Genomic DNA, 27,366 nt, shown 5'->3' on the forward strand with positions numbered 1-27,366 from the left:
GGTCTTTCTGCAGCCTCAGATCTAAGCTGCGTTGTCCAATCAGGCTCTTACCAGAAGCCTGTCTTATGGATTACTGGCCACTTTCTTATTTGTTAATGAAACTGATATATTTTCTTTCCTTTTCATTGAATTTATTGACATGACACTCGTTAAATTAAACAGGTTTCAGGTGCACAATTCTATAACACATCATCTCTTCACTGTATTGTGTGTTCACCACCCCAAGTCAAGTCTCCGTCCATCACCATTGATCCCCCCGTACCCTCCTTCACCTCTCTCCACCTCCCCTCCCCTGGCAATCACCACACTGTTGTCTGTATCCACGAGTTTTTTCTTTTGTTTTTTTGCTCGATCCCTCCATCCCCTAGAGCCTCCTCCCCGACAGCTGTCAGCCTGCTCTCCCTGAGTATGAAACTGGTATTTTGTTCCCCATTTGGTTATTGACGTTCACGCCTCTTCATATTCAGGCAGAATCCCGAAGAAGAGGGCTGAGTGGTAGCATTTATTTTTACTTCTAATTTCAAAGAATAATAAAAATAATTCTAAAATGATCCTTTAGAATTGTTTTTCTTAGTTTTAAAAAGCCAAGAGCAGAAGCAAAAACTATCAGTCTCCCATTTGAAGTCCAGAACTTGCTCTCCTTTGAAGTTACCAAATGTTATCTTTGTGAATGTAAAAACCGCTTTGGCTACTTCTCAATCTGTCTCAACACAAAAAGGAGGAAGATTAAAAATCCTTTTAAATGCTTCTTTTATTTCATTGGTTGTACATTGGGTGAGTGAACTGAGTATTACAACCAAAACATAGAATTGATACAAATTAGACTCCTGTTTACACTGTAAGGTAATGAATGAGGGTATTCTTTAAGTGTTACAGAAAGATTTAGTAGAAATGTTACCAGTGGTATGGCTAAAAGAATATTTTGGTGAAGTGCTATTATATCCTGAAAACCAAGAGTGAAATGTAGTTCCTATACAAGTGGCGAGTTCATCTCTTAACTACAGTATTTGTTGAATTGCTATCTTCATGTCTTGGATATTGGTGATTTTGTTTTTGTAATTAAACAAAGCATTTAAGATTTATTCATCATAGTCAGACTTCTGAATATAAACAAACTTTTGGCAAATAATATTTATACAGAAAAATAGTTTTAGATCCTCTCAAATCCCAGAATTATTCTATAAAATTACATTATAAATAAATAAAAAGCAAAATCTGTTGTACATATATTTGTACATCTATGCATTTGCCTTGCCTCCTCCTTATCGTAAATGGCATATTTATGACTCTTTGCATATTATAATCACAATTCTGGAAAATGAATATCATAGTAAAAATACAGTCCTCTATATTTGCTTGGGGATACAGGTGATGTTTTTGATGCTCCATTATTAAAGGGCTGAAAATAGTTGTGTGCTAATAATTTTCAATATCAAAATCATGAAACAAAAGAAAAAAAATAAAGATAATGTTACAACAATTAGTCTACAAAAATATTTCAGTGAGTCACATAATTTACCTTTAAGTAATGTATACTATGTATTCAATGAGTTTAAGTGAATTCACAAAGAAAAAAAGAAAAAAAAGAACATAAGTTTGAATGTTTTAGGCAAGTTGTAGCATAACTACATTGTTATAGTTGAGAAAATTACAAATATCAATAATACATAAAGATGAAACTACCAAAGAAATACAAGTTAGATACAATATTTCCCACAAGTTAAAACAAATGTAACGATACAAGCACTATGTAAGATTACACTTAGATGTGATTTCTTTTGATAGGGTTATCGAATCTATGATATAAGATAAGCAGTCAATAGACTTTGACCAACATTAATTAAAATGGTAAATTCTTTTTTCTCAAAAAAAAAAAAAAAAAAAAAAGATGTGGTTGGTGCATATAGTTTTCAGAACAGGCAGTGATGCCAAAATTTAAAATATTTTACATTCAATCTCAAAAGTCAAAATACTTCAATCACTAATATGTTCACAAAGAAAATGGATGTTTTAAACAATTACACATAATATTCATTTATAACAGCTGTTTCGTTTTTTTTAAACAATAATTTAAAAACGATGTACTGTATAGGTTATGTGCAACATATAAAATGTGAAATATGAAATATTTGGTACGATAGTGCTTAAAATAAACTTTAAAACAAACTTTCTGAACAAAATTTAATTGTATCGCTATTACCTTGAAGATCAACCAAGTATTTAAAAAAGTAAACAACATTAAAATATGTTTCATCCATATATAGTATATATATGTATGTGTATATATAATATGTATGTACTTGTATTAAAGTTTTTTATACTTTTGAGACATAAAATATGCTTTAAGGTGAAAGAATTAAAAGAACTATTTTTTTTTCCATGCTGTAGTCAGTTACAACAACCCTTTAATCCAACTTTTTGAAATGCAAAACAGTAATGGATGTTTTATAAAGTGAAACTACCTACTTTTTGTTTACATAGTAATTTAGATTAAAGTCACAGTCAAATTTTCAGTGACTAAACTCAAACTTACTTAAATTAGAATATTATACAGATCTCCTCACCTACAGCTCCCTTGTTTGACTAGGTTTTTAGTTTAGAAGAGTTATTCTGTAACAGGCAAATGGATGGTGAGTTTGAAAGACTAATCCATTAGATTAGACTGTTGGCATGGGCCTCTCATTCTTGTCAAGCTGGATGAAGTCTGGCAAAATCTAGGCACTTCTACAAAGTCTCTCTTATAAAACAACTTTAAAAATATACTTGTAAAATAATACCTTCAAGACTTTGTTTGGTGGGGTATGAAGCTCATACCGTGCAAAGTTTCTTTTTCAATCTAGTTAATGTTATTCTAGAATCACATGATTCAATGCGGCATCTCCAGGCAAACCAAATACCACACTTTGATGTGTCCCCAGTACTTGTGCTTGAATTTCCATTCAAATTTTAGACCTGCAGGACAGGTATCAGTGTTTTACTTCACTTCTCGTGTTTGCTGCAGCATTCGTGTCAAGAAGTGAAACATACCCTTTGATCCAGTGGGAAAGTGAAATGACAGTAATTGGAGTTGGAATTGAACCTGCCCTTGGAATAGGTTTTTAAACTAATGCTAACTGTTTATTGCTAACTTTGAAGTATTCTGAGTCGAAACGAGCAAATTGGTCGGACTTTCTGCATCGGCTATAGTTATGGAGATAAGACAATATTCCTAGGACAGAAACTATGTTGAGAAACCCTTTAAAAGTAAACTTGATCCTTTATGTCTTTAAACATCACAGCTGGTCTCAGGTAGTTAACTATCTTAGGTTGGAATATACTAAGCATACCATATTTAATACTCATATATGATATAGCAGCACTAGCTTCTTAGAGTTGTGGTCTGTCCAGAAGAACTAAATCTTTATTTAGCATGCAGTTTGTGGCAATTCTATGGAGGAGGAAACAGGATAGTATGTACAGTAACAATGTTTAGTTATTCTCAATGCAGATTCTTGGCATTCCATTCCATTCCTGCTGATTATTTCAGAATTATCTGTTAAAGAGAGAGAGAAGTGCAATTTAGACATTTTTCTGTGACAGAAAATAATGAGCTTAAGTTCTACTCTTTGAAAACAGACATTTTAAAACAGGAATTTTCTTCAGCTTTTCATAATTTCGATGCTATTATAACTTTGCCCAATCCCCACCCTTCATGCTGAAAAATTCTGTCCTTAAGCATGTCTGCTACGTGGCCGCCGTACAGAACAATTGCACGGAATGTTCCATAAAACCGTGACAGTGCAGATGTGGATGGGCAGTGTGTTCAGATCCTAATTTCCTGTTTTAGTTTTTGCTTCAGACCTCTTTACTGTATGTTCACATTACCCTTCAATTAGTATTTGCTAAGGTAATAAGGGAAGTCCAATGGGAGAATTAATTTGTATGTGAAAAACTGTTTATAAATTTTAAATATCAAAATTTGAAAATGTATCATCAATTAAGTATTGTTTATTTATTAACTTGCATTTATAATGCAGATGCATTTTCATCAAATGTAATTTTGTTCCCAAGATATAGCAATAACAAATTTCAAATTCAGGGAATGTTTAAAAGTCCCATATTACAGAGAAAGGGGGGCTATATTCTAATAAAGCCATTAGAACATTCTTAATAATCCAAAAGCACAGGTAAAGCTCAAGGACCAAATGTAACCCATGTGTGGTCTCTGGAGTTGGATCCCTAAGCTCATTTCTAACTCCATCCCCTGCAAAGGGCAGGGAGTTTGCCCTGTGTGACCCAGTCCACTGAATGTCTAGCTGAAAAGCCAAGCTTTTAACATATTCTAACTAAAATATTTATTCTTTGTGCAATGCTTTGACCAAACTTTGTGCAATGAACAAAGAAAGTGTTTGTTTACTAAACAGTCAAGAGCCTTTGTTTAGGAAATAACCAGTAAAAGTTCTCTATGGTCCAGGCCAGCTAATACTCCTGCACACTGGGATCTGGTTCTCAACAAAAGCCTCACTTCTACAAGTATAATTTTGTGTCCCATCATGTTAGAATTCAGACATGTGGCTATTTTCCCTTTTAGTGGGTGCTTCTGTAGTTTATATAAAACAATTTTAGTATAAACGCTCAATTAGTTTCTCCCATGAAATAAGTATGAGTATTGTTTATTTTATTGGAACATACAAATATGCATGGAATTGATAAAAATAAAACTTATTTACATTAAATATTTTTACTAAATGAAAACTCAAAACTTCAGAAAAGATCATTCTTTATTTTTTTAAAGTCTCTAGGAATTTAAAATTAATTGGGAAAAATACCATTCTTTGTCTCATATACTGATAGACAAATAAAAGTAATGAGATATGATTTTATATGTAAATATCACAATATTTTTGAATAGTCATTATGAAAAGCTAATCAAATTCTTCAGATGTTTATATTATAACTTCATTATTAAATAGGAATTATTCTATTTCACCCCTTAGTTTCAATGGTGCTGTGAGGTTTCCAAATAAGAATGTGCCCCAGGATATCAAATCATGTCCTGTTTTTCTTTCTTCTTTCCTTTTACTTTAGCAAGTCTCTTTAAATTATTTATGGGGGAAAAAAATCTTGTAGTTTCTTAAATGGGTATATAATAATATATATTTTAGAATACATTCACATTCTAGCTTATTAACTAAAACTAAAATTCCATATAGAATTAAATTTCTAACCATCTGGAACAAAAGTATTCTACAGAGAGCCCAGCAATGAGCAAATTTATATTACAGACATTAGTGACAGCAATGCTTTGGACTTGTATCTGACAGAGACATGTATGGCCCCCCAAGTTTAATTGAACTGTAAATCAGCCTTGAAGCTAACTAAAAGCATTAACTGGACTCACCCAGACTGCTCTTCCCCTCTGCCCCAGCCTACACATGATCCATTATACGGATAAAGACATAAATAAAAGTGATCGCTGGTGCTATTGAACTCTCAGCTGCTACTACTGCCTCGCCTCTTGGCCAGAAAACTCTGCCCTACTCTGGTCTATGTCTTTGGCTATCTTGTGGGCTATATATGTGGCATAAAAAAAAAAAAAAAAAAAAGACTCAAAGTAAAATTGTACTTGATTCTTTAGCATTTCCTATACCTGAGTGCCTAAAAGATTTCATTTTAAGTGGTTATTATTACCATAAGCCAAATACTGTATATATGTTAACACAAGGGGGGAAATGCTGTGTTTTCCAATAATCAAATATTAACATTTATGCTTTGGTATTTGACTTAAAAAAAAAAAAAAAAAATTACTCATGCTCCCAGCAGCTGTGAGCTTCAAGAAGTTCAAGAGATTTGATCTTATAAGGTTGGAAAGGTTTGAGTGTTTAATTTATTTTGGTGGTAGCATTTTTCTTGAAAATACAACTTGATTATTAATTTTTTTCTGAGAAATGTAGCTTGCTGGTACAGGCTGAGTTAAGTGCGCACTGGGGTGAACTACATTCTGGAAATATTAGGCAGAACAGGAATCCAGATAAGGAGCACTTATCAACTAAGTGCCTCTGATGTAACTACGACCCGTTTGATTTCCACTTCTGATGTTGGAAGACGTGACAGGACAGGCACTAAGGCCCACGGGGAGAGCGGGCCAGAAGAGACCTTGATAGTCTCGCTGTCAGTGGTATCCTTCCTGCCCATACTCGCCAAAGCTGAGGCTGAGATTCAAAGTTTCTTCCTCAGCCCATGTGTTCTTGGAAGGGGCAACTGAAAGCTCTTCTGGGGTCTGCCAGAGCATGTAGGCGTCAGAGAAAGAGCCGCCACACTGTGTCCACTAAGGCTCTCTCTCCGAAGAATCATTAATATGTTTCAATTTTAATAGACTGATTTTCTAAGAGGTGGTGAGAAATTTCTACCAGAGCCTTAGGAGCGAGGTCAGTGTTGCCAGTCATATTTTGCAGACATGGAAAGACAGCACAAATGGTTTTAAGCGGCTTCCATGATGTACCAAGTGCATGCACAAGCCAGCATGAGCTTAGAGATGTTAGCCCACTCTGTTCGCTGGCGTTGGAGCCCTCCAGGGCATCGTGACAAGCCTTTGATGGGACTAGGGGATCGGTGATTCCAAAGAGCATGTCTATACCTCCTACGGTGCCAGTGGAGGCGTGGGTGTTCAGACCTCCCCGGGAGCTTGCAAATCTAGGAAAAGGCCTGCCCCAGGCCTCCTCCAGATGGGTGCTGCAAACGTGTCCTGCTCACAGCAGCAGAAGCCCCTACCCAAACACAGGTCCGCTGCTTGTACTGATTTCTGTTCATCTCCCTGATAGACTAGTCTCTCAAGTAAGTATTATTTTGTGTAATAGAACCATGACAAAGAAGAGAGTTAAATATTAAACAGGACTAGCCAATCTAATGTGCTGAATCAAAATCTTGGACCGAAAGCATTATTTTCAGTTCCTTTTCCACTAAAAGGAGAACACACAAAAATGAGAATAGCTGATGCCCACAAAATTGGCGATTCTATTTTTAAAACACAGGCACACTTGATTCAAATCATGAGTGCTTTCATAAATCTTTAGTGGACCCTCTATTGTAACAAAAGTATCTGTGATGCAAATATGAGTTGGCTGCAGCAGAGTCTACTTATCAACAAGCATCTCCTCCAGGTGGCGAGATTTAAGAATCTGATGGTTCTACTTAATTCGCAAACTTAAATTACTCCCATATGACCCAATGCACAATTAGTCTAGTATTTATTTACTGAAGACAAAGCTTAAATCATTCCAAAGAACATCAAATGGGTTGTCTCCCTGCCTGTCCCCCCATCAAATGTGTTATGAGCACCCATTTAATAATCCCTGCATCCTCAGTGAAGTTCCTACCATTGACACATAATGCAATGGCAGTCAAGCTTATTAAAAGAGGACTGGGTTAGGTTATGCCTAAATACTAAGCCTCTGGGACCAGGCAGGTACACAGGTGAGTGGGTCAGGTAGGGAGTGTGGCAGATGGAAGGGCCTATGTGGCTCCAGTCAACTGCTACCTGCAGAAACCCAGGCTCTCCGATTGCTTGACCTTTCCATTTTCCAACAACAGCTGGAAATTCAGCAACTAATTCACATTATAGAAAACAACTCTGTGTGGGTCAAATATATCTTTGAGCTGAATGCAGCTATGAGCTGCTGGTTTGTGCCCTTTCTGAGCCTTACTTTCTTGGGGGAGATACCCACCAAGCCTGGATTACTAGCTTGCTGAACCAGGCAGCAGCCTAAGCTGTAGGCAACACACAGGGAGGCAGCGGTCACCACCTCTGGGCAGGATCAGGAGAGTAGATGTAAGGGGAAGTTAATTCTGCAAGTTTCAGACATTTGGCTTTCACTCAAAGAGATAAGGTACTTGACCAAGAGGCACCCTCTAGCTAAGAAGAAAATACTGTTCTTCCCTTGACTAATTCACCAGATATGAAATATGCATGTTGCCTTGTCTCTTCCAAGGTGATGATGAGTTTAGGTAGAGCCATCCACATGCCCTTACCCTTGATGGGCACTTGAAAAGAGCTGACCAAAGTGAGCAACACCTTTGGTTGAAAGCACAGTAATCTACAGAGGCTGAAACACTGAACTTGAGCACATCAGTATCATAAACTCAACAGCTAAACTAACGAGCTCGCATGCAGCAGGGCGCAAAAGACAACAAATCAATATAGAATTTCCTCAGTGCTTCAGAGGTACCAGTGCTAATACTTTCTGAGTTTTCCTCCTGTGGTTGATCTTCAGGAACTGAACATATGAATAATTTTGGAAATTGGGAGCTTCCAGATGACTTCTAGAAATGTTCACACTTCTTATATAAGTATGCTCATTGCAAAGACTTAGGGACATCAAATGAGTTATTTTTTCAAATGTTAGCTCAGTACCGAATTCAGTAAGAACTCTTACTGCTTGGCTTCATTGATAGGAAAAATATTTCTGTGAAAAGTCAAACTGAATCCAAACCACAAAAACAATTAGAAAAGAGGAATCATGGATGCTTCAGTTAAACCCTCCTGTGAAAAGCCATCCAATAATGGCTCTGTAACATTGAGCTTGAAGAGGTAAACAATATCTAGCTTATAAAATGGATGCATGGTCTTGATGAAATCTGAATGCATCCCTAGCATGGGAGCTAGAATAGACATTTCCAGGCAGGAATGCTGCACTAACTAGGTCCACAGCAAAACTGAATTTTGTAAGCACAGGGCAATGTCCCAATCACCTTTATATCCCTAGTGTTTAGCATAGGGCTGGGTACATAGGAGGCACTTAGTCACTGCTGGTTGCACAGAGGACTGAATCAATATGGATGTACAGAGGCCACAACACCGCAAGGTTGGCATCAACACAAAACTAATGGACACTCACAAGTGAGATGTAGCCACGGAGGCAGGAGAAGAGCCCTTTAGACAACATGAGTGTAAACATTCCTCTCCATTCCTCCACCCTTGTTATAAACAGATAAAAGGAAAAATATTCTAGGCTGGGGGGAGAATCACTCACGGGATGGAAACATGGCAGATAAAACAAAAATGCCACCTGAAGAAAGCTTCTAGGCTTGGTTGATTTCTTAGAAATCTTCTTCCATGGTTACATGGGAACAAGGCCTTGTTCCCTCAGGAAGTAATTAAAGAAAGGATGGTTCACTATCTTTTTAAACAAAATTTATTATTGATTTAAAAGTAGAAAACTGAATGGAATTTCTAAACTATTGGCCCAGCTAAGGAGGCTTGCCTGCTGCTCACCACCCCAGTATCTTTTTACTTATTCAGTCTTCTTTTGTCACACATGTTCCCCTTCACTACTCTTCACTGGTGCTCCTCCCTCCTGCAGCCTCTCCACTGTTTAATAGTCTCTCTTTTTTCTGCCTAATACTCTACACATCTTGTCCATGGCAGCCACTGCTGTCTGAAATTTCCCAATTTTGTCTGAGAGGCAAAACTTGTGAAGTATTTTGATCAAAGTAAATTGTACAAAGGCAGAGGGACATTTATACATTTTTGGCTGCAAAGCAAATCTGTCCTTAATCATAGTATGGGCTACTAAACTCAAATGCAAATGGCTTTGGTCTCTTGATAGTCATAATTATCAGAGCAATTCTAGTGATATGTGTTAATAAATGAACAATTTCAAGAACTTTGGCCAATTTCAAGACTATTCATAAACTTTAATTGTATAAAAAGTTCAAAGATAATTAGTGGTATATAAAAAGACACTGAAAATACTCATATTTACTATTTGGGGGGGATATTGTTCTGAGGGATGGCAGTCATATTTGACCTGTTTTCAAAAGGTATTTTTATTTATGTAGAAAAGGCATAAACTGGGGTTGTGGGAGAAAATTCTTAAATATGACGATCTGTGTCATTCTTAAGAAGAGCAGCCTCAGGTTGATTGGAATGTCCACAATATTTAGCAGACCTTAAAGAATACTTAGTCAGGACTACTGTTTTGCCCTCTGTTATTAAATTTTCTTAAATGTGTCTTTATTGATTTCAGAGAGAGGAAGGGAGAGGGAGAGAGAGATAGAAACATCAGTGATGAGAGAGTCATTGATCGGCTGCCTCCTGCACACCCCCCACTGGGGATCGAGCCCGAAACCAGGGCATGTGCCCTGACCGGGAATCGAACCCCGATCGCCTGGATCCTAGGTTGATGCTCAACCACTGAGCCATGCTGACTGGGCTGCCCTCTGTCATTAATAGAAGGTTTACATTCAAAGCTCTAATACCTCTGTCTTAAATGACATATCATTTTGTGGATAACTCATTTCTGTCTAGTATTTGCCATTCTGTGATATCTGAACAGAAAGATTTTTCAGATACGCTTTCTATTATATGAAAAATTATCACTTAAAATATTAATAACTGAGTTTTTGCCTGAAAGGCAGTAACAGTGGCCTCACTGAAGATTACTGACTAGGGTCTACATTGATTATTATCTGGACAAAATGCATATGTAAAAGTTCTTGACTTACGTAAGATCTCGCTCCTTGCATGGGTTTGTGACATGTGTGGAAACATCTAGACCCTTGTGAGTGTTTTCGTGAGGTTTGAATCATGATCCTCTTCTCCAGCCCAAACCCAGCCCCTCTCAGTCCCAGCTCCCCTGAGGAAAGTCTGAGGCCCATTTCTGTTGTTTTGGCGGTGAGGTGGGAACCTGGTCCTCAGCTCACCTAAAAGCATCTGTGGTATCCAATAGTGACTTTTTCACCTATCGGATATCAATGAGGTCAAAGGTAAAGGCACAGGACAGGAGACTTATTTCTTGTGCTTTCCCCTAATGCTACAGAAGTGTTCAAAACAAAAACACTTTCAGGATTGTGGTGTGATTGTTCAGGAGGAGAGGAGCTACTGAGACCATGCCTGGACCACAGGAGCCAGAGGTCAAAAACCAAACCAAACCCCAGACTGGAAGGGCCACACAGCAGCCAGGGAAAGAGAAACAGGCAGATGAAGTCACAGCCTCCAAGGGAAGTGAGAAAGACGGTGGCATGAATGGGTCCGGTGGTCACCCAGGAACAGGCCCCAGCTTTTTTCTTCCTGTTCACCGTCTGACATTTCCGACTTCACATTATACACGACATTTCTACTCCACCGACCTTCCCTAGTCTACATTCCGGTCTAACAGGAATTCGCCTTGTTACAATGGTCCCTGTACTGCCGGCAGGGGGGAGGTGAAGGCCTTTCCTGTCACACTGCAGTCCGGGGGCTTGAGTTATGGATATGGTTTTGGCATCTTTCTTGAATCTCAAAGACATAAACACACCTGTGAACATGGTATTTGGCCAGTTCCATGCTGGTAGCACAGTATTATCCTTGAGTTAAACTATTGTGGACCAGTCTAGAAAACTAACCATCAAGTCCATCACTGTCTCTATGGGAAAATTATTTGAGTTCCAAACTAAGTGACAGAGGGAATTTTGCACAAATTTTTTAAGAATTAGGGGCTGTCTACATGTTAAAGAAAGCTATATTCCTCTACTAAATCAAGAAACAATATATACTATTGGGGCCACACTATTTAATAAACTATTCTAAAACATTACAGAAAATATTATAAGATATTTTCCTAAAATATGACATTTAGAATATTTACAGTGAGGTGATTTACAGCAAGGTTTATAGTTAGTGAAGCTATTTGGGGTTAAACAGGCTGCCCACATCTGAGACTATTTTATTGAAGGTGACCTTTGGACATGAAGGTTGAATCTAAGAAAACTTTTTATACTTAAAAACAAAGTTTATGCAGCAACTAATAAGAAATTTCCAAAGTATTCATTTATACCTGCTCTTTTCAATATTGTGTTTTGCTTCCAGTAATAAAATTGAAGATTCAAGCCAAGAAAAATCACAGAAAGAAGGTCCCGCTGGATTCAACATAGAGTCCCCAGTCCAGCTCACTGCCCTGTCTTTGTATCCGCTGCCATTATGTTAGACTTAGAATCCTGGGCACATTTTGACTGTAGTATTCATTTTAACAGTGGAGCAGAATGTATAATCAGCCTGCTAAGAATTGGCTTTTAAGACACTACGGGCAGAGAAGTAACCAAATGCTAAGATTCAGTAAAAGGAATGGTAAGATTAATGTTATGTACAGGACATGAGTGTATCTTTTAATCATGCACATTTCTCGACTGGTGGGATGACAGTGCCATGTGACAAAATCTCCAGTGAAATGTGTTTTGTTTTGTTCTTAGTTATTTGCCTCTGTGTTTGTGTATGTGTGTCAGAGAGAGAGAGAGGGAGAGAGAGAGAGAGAGAGAGATGGAAAACCACTCAATCGTGTGTAAAATCATGGTCAAAGGAAAAATCTATAGGAATCCTGGGGTGGAATTTCAGGAGGCTTCTCTGTGCCACCAACCAGCTTTGTGACCCTTCTGAGCCTTAGTTTTCGACTCTGCTCATACCACATTGGCACCTCTGCAGTGTGGTGGGTAATTAAGCCAAGTTACCATCTGTCCGCCTTAGTAACCCCAAGAAGTGCCAAAATATCCTAGTATAATAGAAAGCAAAATGGAAAACCAAAGGAAAAATATAGAAAGAATGAAAGTTCCTGCATTCTCTTTTATTTCTTTATTACTAACTGTCCTCCCTCAAAGCTCAGGGGCTCTTAATGAACATCTACTCAGAGAAAGCACGAAGATGTGTTGCCACCGAGTGACCCGCGGGCGTCTATGACATGACGTCTCAGTGCAGCCCCAGCTTCTAACAGGCACGCTTCGCTGAGGGGGAATCTGCATTTGCACTCAGTTCCCTGCTTTATGAAAACAGATCCCTTCAAGGAAGACAAGCAGCAATAAAAAAAATTTTAATATGAAAAAGTTTTATACCATGAATTTAATCAAACAAAAACGTACGTACAGTCAGGCATCTTTCTTTCCAACCCTAACTCTTCTTCTTTGGAGAAACGTCTATTTAGATCCTTTGCCCAATGTAAAGACTGGTGGTAAGATAGGCATAGCATAAAATTTGCCATTTTAACCATTTTTAAGTGTATTGTTCATGCATGTGGCATTAGGTACACGCACAGTGTCACTACTACCCAACTCTAGACCTTTACACCATCCCAAACTGTAACTCTGTAACCATTTAACAGTAACTTTCTCTTCCCCTTTCTTGCCAACACTTAGCTGCTTTTTCCTTTCCCTTCTCGCTCCCTTCCTTACATCCTTCCCATTTGGGGCTTCAAAGTGGGATCCCTGGCTCGTCCTGTGTGAACTCCCTGGCTTGCTCTCTAATCTAGCTCTATGGTTTTACTTAAACTATATTAACCTCCTTTCACAGTTGCTTCCTCCAGGCTGCCCAAAACATTCATTCTCAACTAGTGATGCTTACTTAACCTGAGACTGACAGGGAAGGCTCTGTGGAAACTGTGGGAAAAAATAGTCTATTTTTAAATTGTTGTTTAAGAAATAAAAGTCCTGGATGAGAAGACTCCTCTTGGTAGACTCTTTTCAGCCAGAAGGTACTTGCCAGTTTACCACCCAGGGAAGGGTGAAATGGAACCCCCTGTCCATCTGCTTCTTTAGCTATTTTTTTTTTTAATGTTTTTATTGATTTTAGAGAGAAAGGAAGGGAGGGATAGAGAGATAAAAACATCGATGAGAGAGAAACATTGATCAGCTGCCTCCTGCACTCTCCCTACTGGGAATCAAGCCTATAACCCGGGCATGTGCCTTGACCTGGAATCAATCCGGTGACCTCTTGGTTTATTGGGTCAACACTCAACCATTGAGCCACACTGGCTGGGCTGCTTCTCCAGCTCTCTCAAGGAAATTTGAATTTTCTTGCTGATCTCATCAACCTACAATATTTACAGACCATTTCTGATATTACACTTGGATGTTGAAAAGTTTTACTAGAACTCTCTTCTTAAATTGTTAAAACTTTAAAAATCAGTAGTTAAAACTCAGTAGTTAGAAGTTTTTAAGGGAACCATATAAAGAAGTTAATCCCAATCCAACATTGGCCATAATAATCTCTAATCTAATTCAAATATGGTGGACACCTAAGAGAACAGTATTTGGAGGCAGGCAAATCTTACTTCTAAGACTGTCCAGCCACTCCCTACTTCTTTAATCTTAATTAAATTATTTTTTAAAGATTTTTCCTTTGAAAAATGGATGTGACACTTCACAGAGTTCTGTTGAGTATTAAATGAAATAGTGTATATAAAACGTCTGATATGTAATAGTGGTTTTTGATGAATGTTGGCTTCCTTCCTTAGTCTATTTATTTTAAGATTCATAATCCTAAATAAAATTTGGTTTCAACTTCCATTACATAGGCATTCAGATAATATTGTACATTTAAATATTATATGATCGGCATAGCACTCCATATATGTTAGCAATAAACTTGATTTTTTCATGAGACAAAGATTTTTTTAAAATGTCAAATACACTTACTTCCCATTTTGTATATGTAGATCCTGACCTGTCACTGACAAATTAATACAGGCTGAATTTCTCTATTTATTTATGAAAGGCTCAGCTGTCATTCATATTAATCATTTCAAACTAAAATCTTTTATTATAAAGACATTAACATCCAGCAGCATGTGATGGTCAGGGTCAAGGAGTAGAAAGTTAATATCTCATGAGAGGCAGGACCCCACATTCTTTAAAGTTAGACTCAGTTCAACCCCAGCTTCTAGGCCTAGTAGATGTGCTACCATGGGTAAATGACTTAACCTCTTTTATTCTCAGTATTCCTCATTTCTGTTATAGGACTTAAGCAGTGTTCCTAACCCATGAGGTACTGTGAGGATTAGATAATGTATTTAATGAGTGCCTGGCAGGCGTAAGCACATAATGCTACTGTTATCATATTGTAATATTTCACCTATTTTAATTTCTTAGGCTAAGCCACAAAGGATGAACATTTTGATAAGGTATAGCAATTACTAGTAAGTCTTAGGTCACTGTGCTTATAGCAAACCATTATTTATGGACACCCCGCACACCCGGTCTAGTCTAATACACATCCGTATTTCAGTTTTCAAGCCTGCACCTCTTCTCACACAGGTCGCACCTACATGGCAGAACGAACGAGGGAACTTAGGAGTTGATTTTATTCAAAAAAGCAACTCTTAAACACCTTTTCTAAGGCAAAGGAACCCAAGAAGATTTCTTCTCATTCTCTATACACCCCTTAGATTTCCCTATTTTAACTTTTTTCCTTGTTCAAGGCCATCCCTAATGTAGCAGGAGTCAGAGAAGAGCAAAGAACAGAAGGTGAACAATAGGGATTGATTTCAGCAATTCCTTTCCTCCTAAATCCTCATAACTAAAGTGGTTCTTTGGCCCTTCCAAAGGTTTCAGTATATCAAAGACAAATATTGAAAGAATGACTAATGGAAGAGCTATGAAATTATTACTGGAAGAAGTATTTGGAGAAACCAGACGGAATCAAGTTCAATGTCCTGGGTAGCTTTCTGATTTCTCAAAAAACCTTCTTACATTCTAAGGAGGAAGCAAAGCTATTGATTGTTCAGAAAAAAATGTGTAGCTGCATATGCGTGATGGACTGTGGTTTGACGGGGGTGGGAGGGAAGACTAAGCATGGTGCTGGGAGACGAGTTTTTAACTCTCATGTGACCTCGAGTGAATCCTTTAACCATTCTAGGTCCTTCTTCTCATTATAAAATGGAAGGTTAGGAGCTTGGGGAAAGTTCTAAATCTGGTTTTGCCACTTACTAGATGATCTTGGGCAAGTGTCTCAGCATCTTGAAGTTGCAGTTTCCTCATCTATATATTGGGGATAAGAATAGTCCCTAGCAGAGCCATTTTGAGTTTTAATAAGATAATTCATATAAAAGGCTTAGCACAATGTCTCGTACTTGGTAAGTGCTTAATAAAGGAGAGCTCCTAAGTTATCTTTGCACTGTCTGTATAAGGATACATACAGGGTGGGACAAAAGTAGGTTTACAGTTGTCCGTATGGAAAATACTACAATAACTAATAAATAATAATACAGAAATAAACTCTGTTTTGCACACTCGCCACTGTAAGCCTACTTTTGCCCCACCCTGTATAGTACTTTGAGGCCCTTTAAATGATCATTTAAGCACTTTCTCAGGAAGACAGTGTGCTGAAAGGGGAAAAAAGCACTACTCTAGGCAGGACGCAGATAACTGGGCTCTAGTCTTGGTTTTCTTACTATTTATTGGATTTGGGAAAGGTCACCTTGTTTATCTGGGCTCCTGTTCCAACTTATAACGTAACCTGCATCGTCATGGTTCTTCTCTGTGTTACTGTAGGAATACTGCATGGTGTAGTAAGTCTGCTCTTATGACTTACTGCCTTTCATAACTTTGTTGTAGTTGATGCAGGTCTTGGGTCTCCCCTGCAAGGCCTGATGTAACTGTGACTATGGGGAAATGGGTGACATTTTACAACAACCGGCTCAATGGTGCTGCTTCCAGCAATGCACTGTGGTGAACAGTGAAGAGTGTATTTGATTATAGGAAGCTCATGGGCATAGACTCTGAGATCTTTGAAAACTCCAGAGCAAGGGGCGTGATGATAAGAATAATCTAATTTGATCACCTAAAGTAAAACAGACAGACCAAAAGCTCTAGCCTGTTATACCTAGTGCTGAAGGGTGATGGATTCTAAATGCTAGAATAGCTCTAACTTTTCATAAACCAATGTCAGAAAATACCAGTCAACAAATTTGTCCTTTATAGTACAAACGAAAGTGGAGATGTGTCAACAAGAACAATTCTTTTTATGTGAGTCAACAGGAGAGCTCTCTGTAGAGACTGATGTGGCGGGGAGAAGTCAGTGAAATACATAGATATTACAGACCCCAGAGAAAAGCCACCGGGAGAGCAAAGGATCAGGATGCTTCTCGGAATTTTCCTGATTTTTGATTACTCATCTTTCCCATATTTTCTCTTCCAATTTCAACATTCATTAATGAAGTAGCTTCCTCACCAGTGAACCTATTCTTAGCCTATCCCAGCTTATCTCTACCCACTCACTTCCAGTGGACTAGTGTTTCCAAATCTCTCATTTAACATTTCTGTCCTGCTTTCATCCTGCCATTCCAGGCCTCAGTAACCTAACCCCTCCTCACCTCCTCCACTGAATTTTTTAGTCCTGCCCAGACAACATCCTTCCCTTCACTCTCCCACTCACTGCAGCATAGCCCGGAATAAGCCAGTGTCCCCTTTCTTTAGATTTGACGTAGTAATAGTTGTTCCATCTAGCTCTGGTGTGGGTCAAGCCTGAGACTGATTTTGAAACTCCTGTCTGAAGCTCACAGGCTGTTGGGGAACAATGTGGGTTAAGGGGGAAGCATTGACTTCAGGGTCAGATAGACTTGAGGTCAAGTGCAGGCTCTACTCCAGATGAGAACTGGGGCCAAATCTGAGTCTTGATTATGTCACATGCACCAGATGGAGAACAGGACCCATCTGATCGGGTTAAATGCAAACACATTAAAGCATAACGCTGGTACATTTATGAGGCCAGTTCCCTTTTCCCCTTACCCCACCCCATCTTCATCCCTTAACTTTCACATGACTCAGGAACAACCTCGCCTGCTCATTATTTGTCTAATTCCTTCACATCCCTCAAGACCTATCTCCCTCCTTTAGGGATAAGGCCCTGCCAGGAGCTTACTTCCCATGCAGTAATGTCTGAGAGTATGACCATTTCATTTTGTGACATCGTCTGATTGCTTCACACCTTTTTGACCAGGCAGTAAACTCCGATGTATCTTTGTCACCTTCCCATGCTGGTGGATCCTAGAATAATCAGCAGACTCAGGCCTTGGAATCCACTGCTTAGAGGGAATGCTAGAAGGAGCCGAGAGGCTGGACCTAATGCGAATTTGTCTTTGGCACATGGTGGTGTCATGTCTGGTTAAGTGGAGTGACAGCCAAGTTAGCTTGCTATTCTTGTGGGGAAGCAGTAAAGATCCCTCCTCTCCATTCACCAACACAGAAAGACTGGCAACTTCCCCAATCACCCAGGTACGAGCTCGAGAAGGCAGGCAGGAGTGGCAGAACTTGGGGAGATAAATGCCTATGAATCAAAATTTTACTCGGTTCAAGCAACTTTGATTGAAATAAGACCCCTTTCATCTTTCACCTCTTGGCAGTGGATCTGAATTCCTGCACTGCAGCGAGGCTCTCTTTCCTTACAAACCTAGAGCTGGAAATAAATACACATATACAATGGACTATATATTCCTTCTGCTCAAAAGAGGAAACCTCAAATTAGAAAAACCGAGCATGATTTTATCACCATCAACAAAAGTCAAAACACTAAGGGGAATATGACTTTTCAATCTAAAAAGATTTCCCCAAATTCCATCAAAATGCAAAAAAGGACGGGATTTGAAATACACTAAGTAGGACAATCCGCCAGGCAGTACAGCTCTACATAAGAACCCTTGACATTTTCTCTTCAGCTGCACAAAATTGGAACTGATATTATGTCTTTAGGTGCTATATACAAAAGAATTCTACCCAAGTTTCTCACCATGAGGTATAAATTATTCATAGAAAATGAAAATGTAGTAGATTACAACACTTATATAACTTAGCCTTTCCTTAGAGAATCTGCAAATAAGTTTATTAATTTAACCTCACGGTAGTGCTGCAAAGCAGCTGCTTCTGAGGCAGGAAAATAAAGGTCAATTGTTTTTTTGTTTTCTGTTTTCTTGAAGAGAAAAAAGGATTTGTCTCTATATGGTCCTCATAGAGCCCAGTCCATCTACAGAGTATCCCTCCCAGCTCTCCTCTAAAAAAATTTTGACCAAACTAGCAAGCCTGGATTCTAATGTCCTGGCCACACTGCACCATGGAATTTAGATCAAATTGGCAAGAAGCTTTAACTAATAATTGAGTGCAAATACTGTAATTTTTGTACTTTTTTTTTACTTGAATATATACAATAGGCTCCCCTCTCCCTCTCCCTTTCTCTCTCTCTTTCTCTTTGCCTCCCTTTATGCACACATGCGCACACTCACTTCCACCTCTCTCCACAAAATATTTGATGCGGCAATTCTGCCTCATTTGAAGCAACCAGACCCATTACTGAAATGGAACCCCTTCTATAGTTAGAATATCAGCAAAAAGTCACAGGTGGCTAACCAACTGCAGCAGTGTTAACACTGAGATAGATGTCTCAGCCCGAGGACAATTCACAAGGGTTGGATTCTGACACTTGCTGTCTCGGCCTTTTTGGAGTGTAACATACTTGGGGCCCAGCTACTTTCTATAATCTGTTCCCAGGAACCAACAAACCATGAGAAAGGATCATCCACACATAGAGGCTGACCCCTTTACTGTGTATTTCAGGAGAGGCACCTGACAGGAGTCTACTACTCCCACACGGAGGCTTTGCAGAACCAAGATTTTTCTTGCGAAGAAACAGGCTCCAAATTGGTCAAGTGGTGGATAGTGGGGAATGTTTAATGCCTCCTACATTTGCCTGAATATAGTCCTGACAGATGGCTTTGAATAATAGATGTTTTTATACAACTCTTTGAGATGAGAGTTTGAGTAAAACATGACCTTACCTCTCTAGATTTCTTGGTTAGTACAGGCTAACTTACAACCTAAGGATCTCTATACAAATAGCTCTGAAATTGCATTCAAATTTATATGTGAGAAATAAATAAAATCTCATGATCTGCTTTTCTCTTCCCTCTCTAGTAATTTGTAGCAGGCCAGACACAGCATAATATATGAACCTGGGTGCATGTAATTATTTCATATTTCTGATAAGATACTGTGAAGTTGATTAACTATAGTAGATTTATATTAGGCATGTCTGGAAATGGAATTTTCTGACTTACCAAATATTCCAGTAAATAAACGGCTGTGTGTGTGTGATATATTATTAACAAATTTTCAATAAGCTTTTCCTAAGGTCAACTTTCTGTTAAATGGATTTAATCTTTGGGGGAGGGTTCAGAAGATGTGACCTTGAGGTCATAATTTTAAAGATGAATCATCACTTTTTGAAGATGTGATTGTCAGTTAATGTATTGCCAGAAATATAATTTGATCTTACTAGTTTTAAAGATAGTGGTGGAGCACTGCATAAAAAAAAATCTGAATGTCCAATGTGTAAGAATTTTTCTCCATAGCATGGACTCATGACCCAGAATGAATTAGATGAATAATTGCCCCACTGTCCACATTGCTCTAACTGTGGAAACATGGGCAATATGTATTTACGCCAAATCTGAAGGGACTCTTCCTTTCAAGCACAGGCCTGGAGGTCTGTGAGCTTCTGTGTCTCTGACGTCTCATTTAGGTAGGGAGGTGGGATCTGCAGGTTTAGGGTGAGCATACTGGAGGCATCTGACCACTGAGTCCACCCAACTGCTGTTCAGTTCTGGTCCTACAGAGGCAACTTCATGTGGTTAATCTTCCATGTCAGCCCAAATTTATTTTTCTGCCATGTGACAGGTTTGGCTACAGTATGAAATAGTTTTTATGCTTCTCTGTGGCAAAAAGTAACTGTCCCTGTGCTGTGGTCAAAGTAGGCCACCTGCCAGCTGCCCCCATCCCAGTGCAGACTCTTGTTAAAACCTCTCAATGGTCTCAGCAGACTCTCCCGCCTAGAATCCATCTGCTCACTCTTCCTAGAGCTCTGTGCTGTTTGAAAACTCATCAATGGCCAAAAAAGGGCCAAACCCTTTAACCTGGCATTTAAGAGCCTGCACAATCTGCGTCAAACCTACATTGTAGCCACTCCTGCAAACTGAAGCTCTGACCAATATATTATTAGTTCTCTGCTAAACTTCACACTTTCCCACCTTTGTACATTTGTGTATGTCATTCTATCTAGTGATGATGCTTTAAATGTGCAGATAAAGTCCTTGAAGAATTCAGAGGAGAGGAAAAGCATGTCTAGCTGCGGGGGTTCTGGGAGAGACACAGAGTGTAAATTGTATTTCAATTGGCCTTCAAGGATGTGATTAAATAAACTGAATAATCTCTGTGTGTAAATGAAGAAACTAAGACTTAAAATATATTTATTTAGAAATTACTTTCTCCTCTTTTGAAATAAAATGTAGCTTTGACATAAAAATAATGAAGCAATGACAGCATAGGGCACTACAATAATTCAAGTTATAGGAATTCAAGTCTGCACTCTCATTTTATTAAATAAAATTTTTATAATATGAAATGAATATAATATGAAAAATAGGTAATCCAGATACTAAGATGTTTACCTTTACCTTTACCTCTTTTAGTGTATACGCTAAGATTAAATTTGCATTTATAGTTACATTCTGACTATCTGTTAGTAGACTTAAATTGGCTGATTTACATGGTATTCTCATTTTCAATTCTGATTTCCCTTGTTACCGTGCTATTTGTGAGATGACTGGCAGAGGCTAGGAGTAAAGTCCTGGACAGTGATTCACAAAATATGCCCATGAATTTGGCTTCACTAAGACAAATGACTATTTTTTACTTCATATCTTACTTTTTACTTATCTTATTTGTATAGAAAATATTCATAATTTTTCAGTCTACTCACTGGTTATAGTATTACACAGAATATTACTATCTAGTTATATATTATATATCTGCTATATGGTTTCTAAACATGACCTGGCTATTGCATAACTAACTTGAAGCGATGCTCAAATTCAGTTTATCTCCCATTGCTATAGGAGAAAATGAGAGGGGCTTGCTAATGCAGCTCAAACAAAAATGAACAGAGTTTGTTGCTATTGGGTCTCATTCAAAAGATAGTTTTATTTGTGGAAGAAGTGACTTTTGTGTATTTAAAATTACAGAGAGAGGCAGTATAACATGGTGGTTAATGGCAAGGCCTCTGGGGTCAAACTGCCTGGGATTAAATCCCAACAAGACCATTTATCAGCTGTTTCTCTTGGCCTAAGGTAGTTAAACTTGTTTCAGTTTTACCATCTATAAAATGGGGATGGTGATAACCATACTTAGACTGTTGTAAGAATTGAGTGTATCTATACATATGTATCCTCTCTCATATGACGTATCATACATAATATATTATATGAGAGAACCATTTAGAATAGTATCTTGTACATAATAAGTAGTTTGTAAATAATAATATTATTAGGCATAATTTGTATATTAAGGGCCAAAGATCTTAATTTACTAACATGAAATAGATGTTAGTAAATCTGTTCACTGTATTTTTGTTTTCATATCTACTCTCAGAGCTAAATAACCAAAAAATTATTTTATATTTCCCAAAAGTATTTGGATTTTGTCTTCATATCATTTCACACTATAAGTCTAAGTTCTGTTAAAATTTTCATTGCTGGCACTTTGATTAAGCCCTGAGGAGAGAATTTATAGATTTGTGGCTGTTCGTCTTAACTCACCAGGGGTAACATGTAAAGAAACACTGAATTGGAGGATCTACCAGGGGATGTTTTGGTCTATCTTCTGTCTTCTATGAATGACTTGTATCTAATTACAAATACCTATGAGATTTGAACTATTTGAATTGACAGTCTAAATTGATCAAAGGAACTGAAAAACTGTCAAAACCCTACCACATTTTGTGTTAAAGACAGATCTCTCAATGAAGAAAAAGAAGGCAGAAGGTATATCATTCACTGAAATCTCAAATCATCAGCACCACTTTCTATTTTGTTTGTGTTTACCTTTATAATCTCCTGCTTTGGGCCTAGCATAACAGCTAAGGAACCATAGGTTTGGTGAATCTTAGAGCTCGGGGGGGTTTGGAGGAGGTCTAGTTCTAGTCTTCCTCTCACAAATGAGGAATCTGAGATTCATTATATTTAAATGATATATAATTCACATGGCTATGATTCAATTACAATTTCAAGGGTGAAATCTTAAGATGATAAACTTGTCATTTCACAGTCATCAACAATTCTGAATTCTGAATTCTTGGGCAATGAAGAGAATTTCCAAGTTCTTTGGTAGCTGCTTGGCTCTTTGAAACTTGTTGAAAATAAAGAATATCATATCTGAAAGTTTATGTTTATTACTATTTTTCTGTGGTTTTCATGTGCAAGCAGACCTTCATTAAGAGCTGCTAAAGGATTTCCCTTCCCAGTCCAGCAACTATTACATTCAAGACTGCAAAACACAGACTTTGGGATTCCTGAAGCTATTGTCAGGTACTTTTAATTATATTTCTTTTGATTTAATTGAAGTTAAACTTGTTAGTTTCTTTACCAATTACACTCTGCTGTGAAGTGATATATTTTAGCTTCTGAATATTTTATACTTTCTACCCCTCAAAAAATCTCTTGGCTGGAAAAATATTTATGATACATGATCAAGTATTTATCAAAATAATTTACTCTAAAACTCCGAATTATTTCTTTATCTTGAGTTCCTTTCCATTCTTAGGCATAATCTTTCTGTATTAGAGGTGCTTAACTTGCCATAAAGTATAGGCAAAATTCCATTGTAACCAATACTACTCTATTATACTTCAAACTTGTTTTCTTAGGAAGGCACTTTGTAACAAAAATTCTGTAGAAAAAGACAAAATCATGGTTCAACAAGGCAGGACTTATACATAAAAGAAATAGATGACCCAGCTTTTCTATTAAGAATGAGCCAGTGAAAAGAGGTGTGTTGGACCTAATAATGGAAGGATGCAAACTATCTCTTCTTTCTTCTATCCCATCATTAAAAAAAAATCTTCCCAGCTAAGAAACTTACTTGTTGCTCTTTGTTATATCTGTTTTGAATCTGAGTTGGCTTTCTTTAGAGGTAAACTGGCATTTTTGAGGTGGTGAGTAAACAGATGAAGAACTGTCAGTAGTTTACATTAGCCTCTCAGTGCCCACATGGCCTCTACTCCTTCCATCATTCTTTCCTGCCTTGCCACAATTCAGAGGGCACAGTAAGAGCCGTCATGGGATTTTATTTTTATTCCTTCATTCAAGTGCATTCACACTTATCTTTTTAGTGATGAAACCTGTAGCACTAGAATCGCTTATTCAGTTGAACACAGAAAGAAGCGTGAATCAGCCCTTCCCACCTGCAGAAAGCATTTTGGAACCTGCCATTTATGCCCTGACACAAGTTTTTCCAGTTTTTCTAGCACTAGAATTGCTTATTCACTTGAACACAGAAAGAAGTGTGAATCAGCCCTTCCCACCTACAGAATGCATTCTGGAACCTGCCATTTATGCCCTGACACCAGTTTTTCCAGTTTTTCTCATTAGCTTGGACCCCTTCTCCCACCCCCCTGCCCCCCAGCCTACTCCTACATCTCTTTTCATCTTTTGTCAGTACATTGGTATGTCGATTTTATCTAAAAAAAATAAAAATTAAATTAAACTAAGCTAGAAACAACACCCAAATTGCTCTTCTATGAAGGGTGGGCATGAGCAATAAAGTGTTTTTCTAGGCCACGGAAGAGTTTATGCTGACTCACCCTCATTCGAATCTCCAAACCAGGAGCACATGTTTGCAAGTGGGTTGGCTGGGGTTAGGATTACAGTCAGCCTGTGACTACAGAGTGGGAAATAGCCACCTGGCCCTCACTGAGAAACAGGACATCTGTGTCTTATTGGCACATGCATTAAACCAACAGAGGTAAACGTCCCTAAACAGTTATGTCCAGCCTTTGTGAACTCAGTGCCTAAGCCCTCTTCTTCCAGTACGGTTTGGCTCTTCCGCCAGCATCTGAACATTGTAAAGTGGGAACCAAGTGAGTTTGGGAGCACATATGGCCAAGGTGAAATGTTAACAAGAACCAATCAGACCTCAAATTTGATATCATGGAAAAAGGGGAGACTTCTCTAAGAGGAGAATTGTTTCTCCATAACAGATGGATAGGGTCTGAATGAACTGATTCAAAATTAGCCAGTTTTGAAGCACCCGAGGGAGAGCTTTTGTAATTTCTCTGTGGCAGTTCACAAACCACTGGATACGTAATGCTGTACTAAAAGGAATTTAAGCCTGTCAGGTTAATTACACAATATTAGGTACGAAAACAAACAGTGCAACACAAAACATAGCTACATCATTATTTGCAGTAAATGTTAACTCTAAATAAGTGCAACCTGTCCATAAATGCTTGCTATAACTAATTAAAAAAATAAAATTTGATGGATAAACATGAAAAAAAAATTCTCACCGAGAATTTTTTTTTTAAATATCAGCACTCATTTAGAGTTTGGGATTTGTGAAAGAAAGCTTTAAAAGGAGCAAACCTGATTGGCTGTGGCTGTTGCTGCGAAGGGGACACTTGTTGCAGGAGTTGTTGCTGCAGAGACAGTGGCTGACGTAGCGCTGTGCATCATGGGTACTTTCAGGAGGGGAACCATGGGAGCAATGAACAGGAGGGTGTAGCATTATGGTAATAGAAGTGGTATTTTGGCATGGTGAATATCAGAGCAGCAAGCCATCATGGGTTAAACCAGCAGATGGCATGCAATCACAATGCAAAGCAAGGAAGCATGGGAGAGAAATAAAAAAGGGAAAATAGCTTATTACAAGTACAATTAAAGGAAGTTTTAAAACATAATCAGTGATTCCCAGAAAGGCCAAAGCAGATAACTTTGGTTGATGTATTTACAAACATTTTACTTCTAACAATAGATCATTCCTAATTTAGAGTCTATAGTGTCTGTAATTATGGTTGCTTCTAAAAACATGAAGTGTAATTTCCAGTTAAGTAAGGGTATATAATATTCATTATTATTCATAATTCTAAGATATCAGAGCTTCAATATGTAGGCTTAATTTGGGATAGGATATTTTTAGAATTTACTGTGGTTAAGTTGAAATTTTTTTTTTTTTTGCCAATTTGGGGCTGCTCGTTTGAACCGAAATTACTGGGGATTGTGGTTTCATATGGGTCCATAAACTGTGAAGCACAAATCATGGCCGTGATGTAAATTCTAACACAGTTACTGTGAAATAGCCAGACAAATGTTGCCAATGCTTACTTTTCTTTACACTAAATGGAACAAATTCATATGTCTTAAAGACAAACTTTTGTACCAAGTCATTGGGGATGGCTATATTCTATTAAAGGTGAATATCTAGGGGAGTGCTAAGGTACAGGTGATCATCGCAAATAAATCTACACTTAAAATTAAAACGAATCATAAGCAAGGCAGGTCAGATATTTGTTTTCAAAATACATCCATTTATAAGTTTAAAAAGATAAATACTTCTGGGAAACTCTGATAATTCTAACACACAGCAAAGAGGAGATAAAGGCACACCACCATGAAACTTTAAAACACTGATGAAATCAGCCTGCCTCTCTGATAGGGTACACTTTTGTTGCTAAACCATATAAACTATAAAGAAAAACAAAATACAGATCATTTAAAAGCAGACTTGTGATTTTATGTTTTGCAGCGGTTGTTCTAGCACAGTGGTTGTTCTAGTCACATTAAAATGGTCATTTTCTTAAATATACAAGTACATTTAACAGACCTATACATTAACTCTAGAGCCAAATAAGCCTTCAGATCTACCATTTCCTAAAACATTTCTACCATCTCTGAAAGAAATTTCAAGCAAGTGAAGTATCGTACATAATATAAAAGACAAATAAAAAAAGGTTGGAACCTACCAATACTGGTAGCGGGTGTCATGCACAAAACTGACCCTGCATGTCATGCAATGGTAGGTGGAAAAAGTGAATAAAGGGAAAGAAACAGGTTAGCGGTTTAGAGTTAACATTCGAAGTGAGATTGAAGCACAACCAGAAATAAGTAGGGTTAGTTAACAGTGTTTTAGAGTCATTCACATTTTCAGTACTGACACAAATATATTTTAAGCCAATATTATTCAAAGCTCACTCCTCAGACTACTTTTCACACTTTCTATTCATATACATCAGCATGATTCTAATAAGAATGACAGGTGATAATGCTTCAGTGTTCTTCCTCAAAGTACTTTACAGATATTATCAAGTTAATCCTCCAAGGCAGAGAGTGGATATTTTACAGATGAAAAATCTGAGGCAGAGTAACTCCTCCAAGGTCACGCATAGTGTGAGTCAAGGGTAAGGCTAGAAATAGAATTCTATTCCTGAATTCAGGTCAGGTTTTGCATTCACTGAATTACGCTGACCTTATTGCATTATAGTTTGCTTGTTTGATTGTAAAATGTTTTGTGTCAATAACTAAATGATAATAAAAATGGTCAGTAATTAAGACCCTCCAAATCAAAGGCTTGTAGGTCAGGTGAATTTTAGATTACTGCCTGAAAGCCCTACAATGTAGGAAGACTGAGGTCCCTGGGGCAGAATACCCTGGGTGTATATGTGATCTATTTTCTGCTACCAGACTCATTATGATAAAGGAGTGGTGCCTAGCAATAAAATCTAAGCACTGTAGAGGCAAAATAGTGTAGAATTGGGGCTAAGTGAAGACCAGG

At 37.9% G+C, this 27,366-nt stretch overlaps 1 protein-coding gene across 5 annotated transcripts in view; it reads right to left on the minus strand.

Moving 5' to 3' along the window:
* Positions 1 to 733: 733 nt before the first annotated feature.
* MBNL2 (muscleblind like splicing regulator 2) overlaps positions 734 to 27,366 on the minus strand; it is a 147,453-nt gene continuing 120,820 nt past the window's right edge. For 3 of the 5 annotated variants that reach the window (XM_087814266.1, XM_087814263.1, XM_087814264.1), the window contains 2 exons: positions 25,182 to 25,276; positions 3,427 to 3,532 (listed from right to left, as the gene is read on the minus strand). In XM_087814266.1, coding sequence (XP_087670392.1) covers positions 3,518 to 3,532; positions 25,182 to 25,276 — 110 coding nt within the window. In that variant the 3' untranslated portion in view covers positions 3,427 to 3,517. Of the gene's footprint in view, positions 3,533 to 25,166; positions 25,277 to 26,557; positions 26,594 to 27,366 lie in introns of those variants that run through there. The other 2 variants (XM_087814267.1, XM_087814265.1) reach the window with 2 other exon arrangements.

Source organism: Miniopterus natalensis, chromosome 2 (assembly GCF_054644295.1).
Source record: "Miniopterus natalensis isolate mMinNat1 chromosome 2, mMinNat1.hap1, whole genome shotgun sequence".
In the NCBI taxonomy this organism is placed as follows: domain Eukaryota; kingdom Metazoa; phylum Chordata; class Mammalia; order Chiroptera; family Miniopteridae; genus Miniopterus; species Miniopterus natalensis.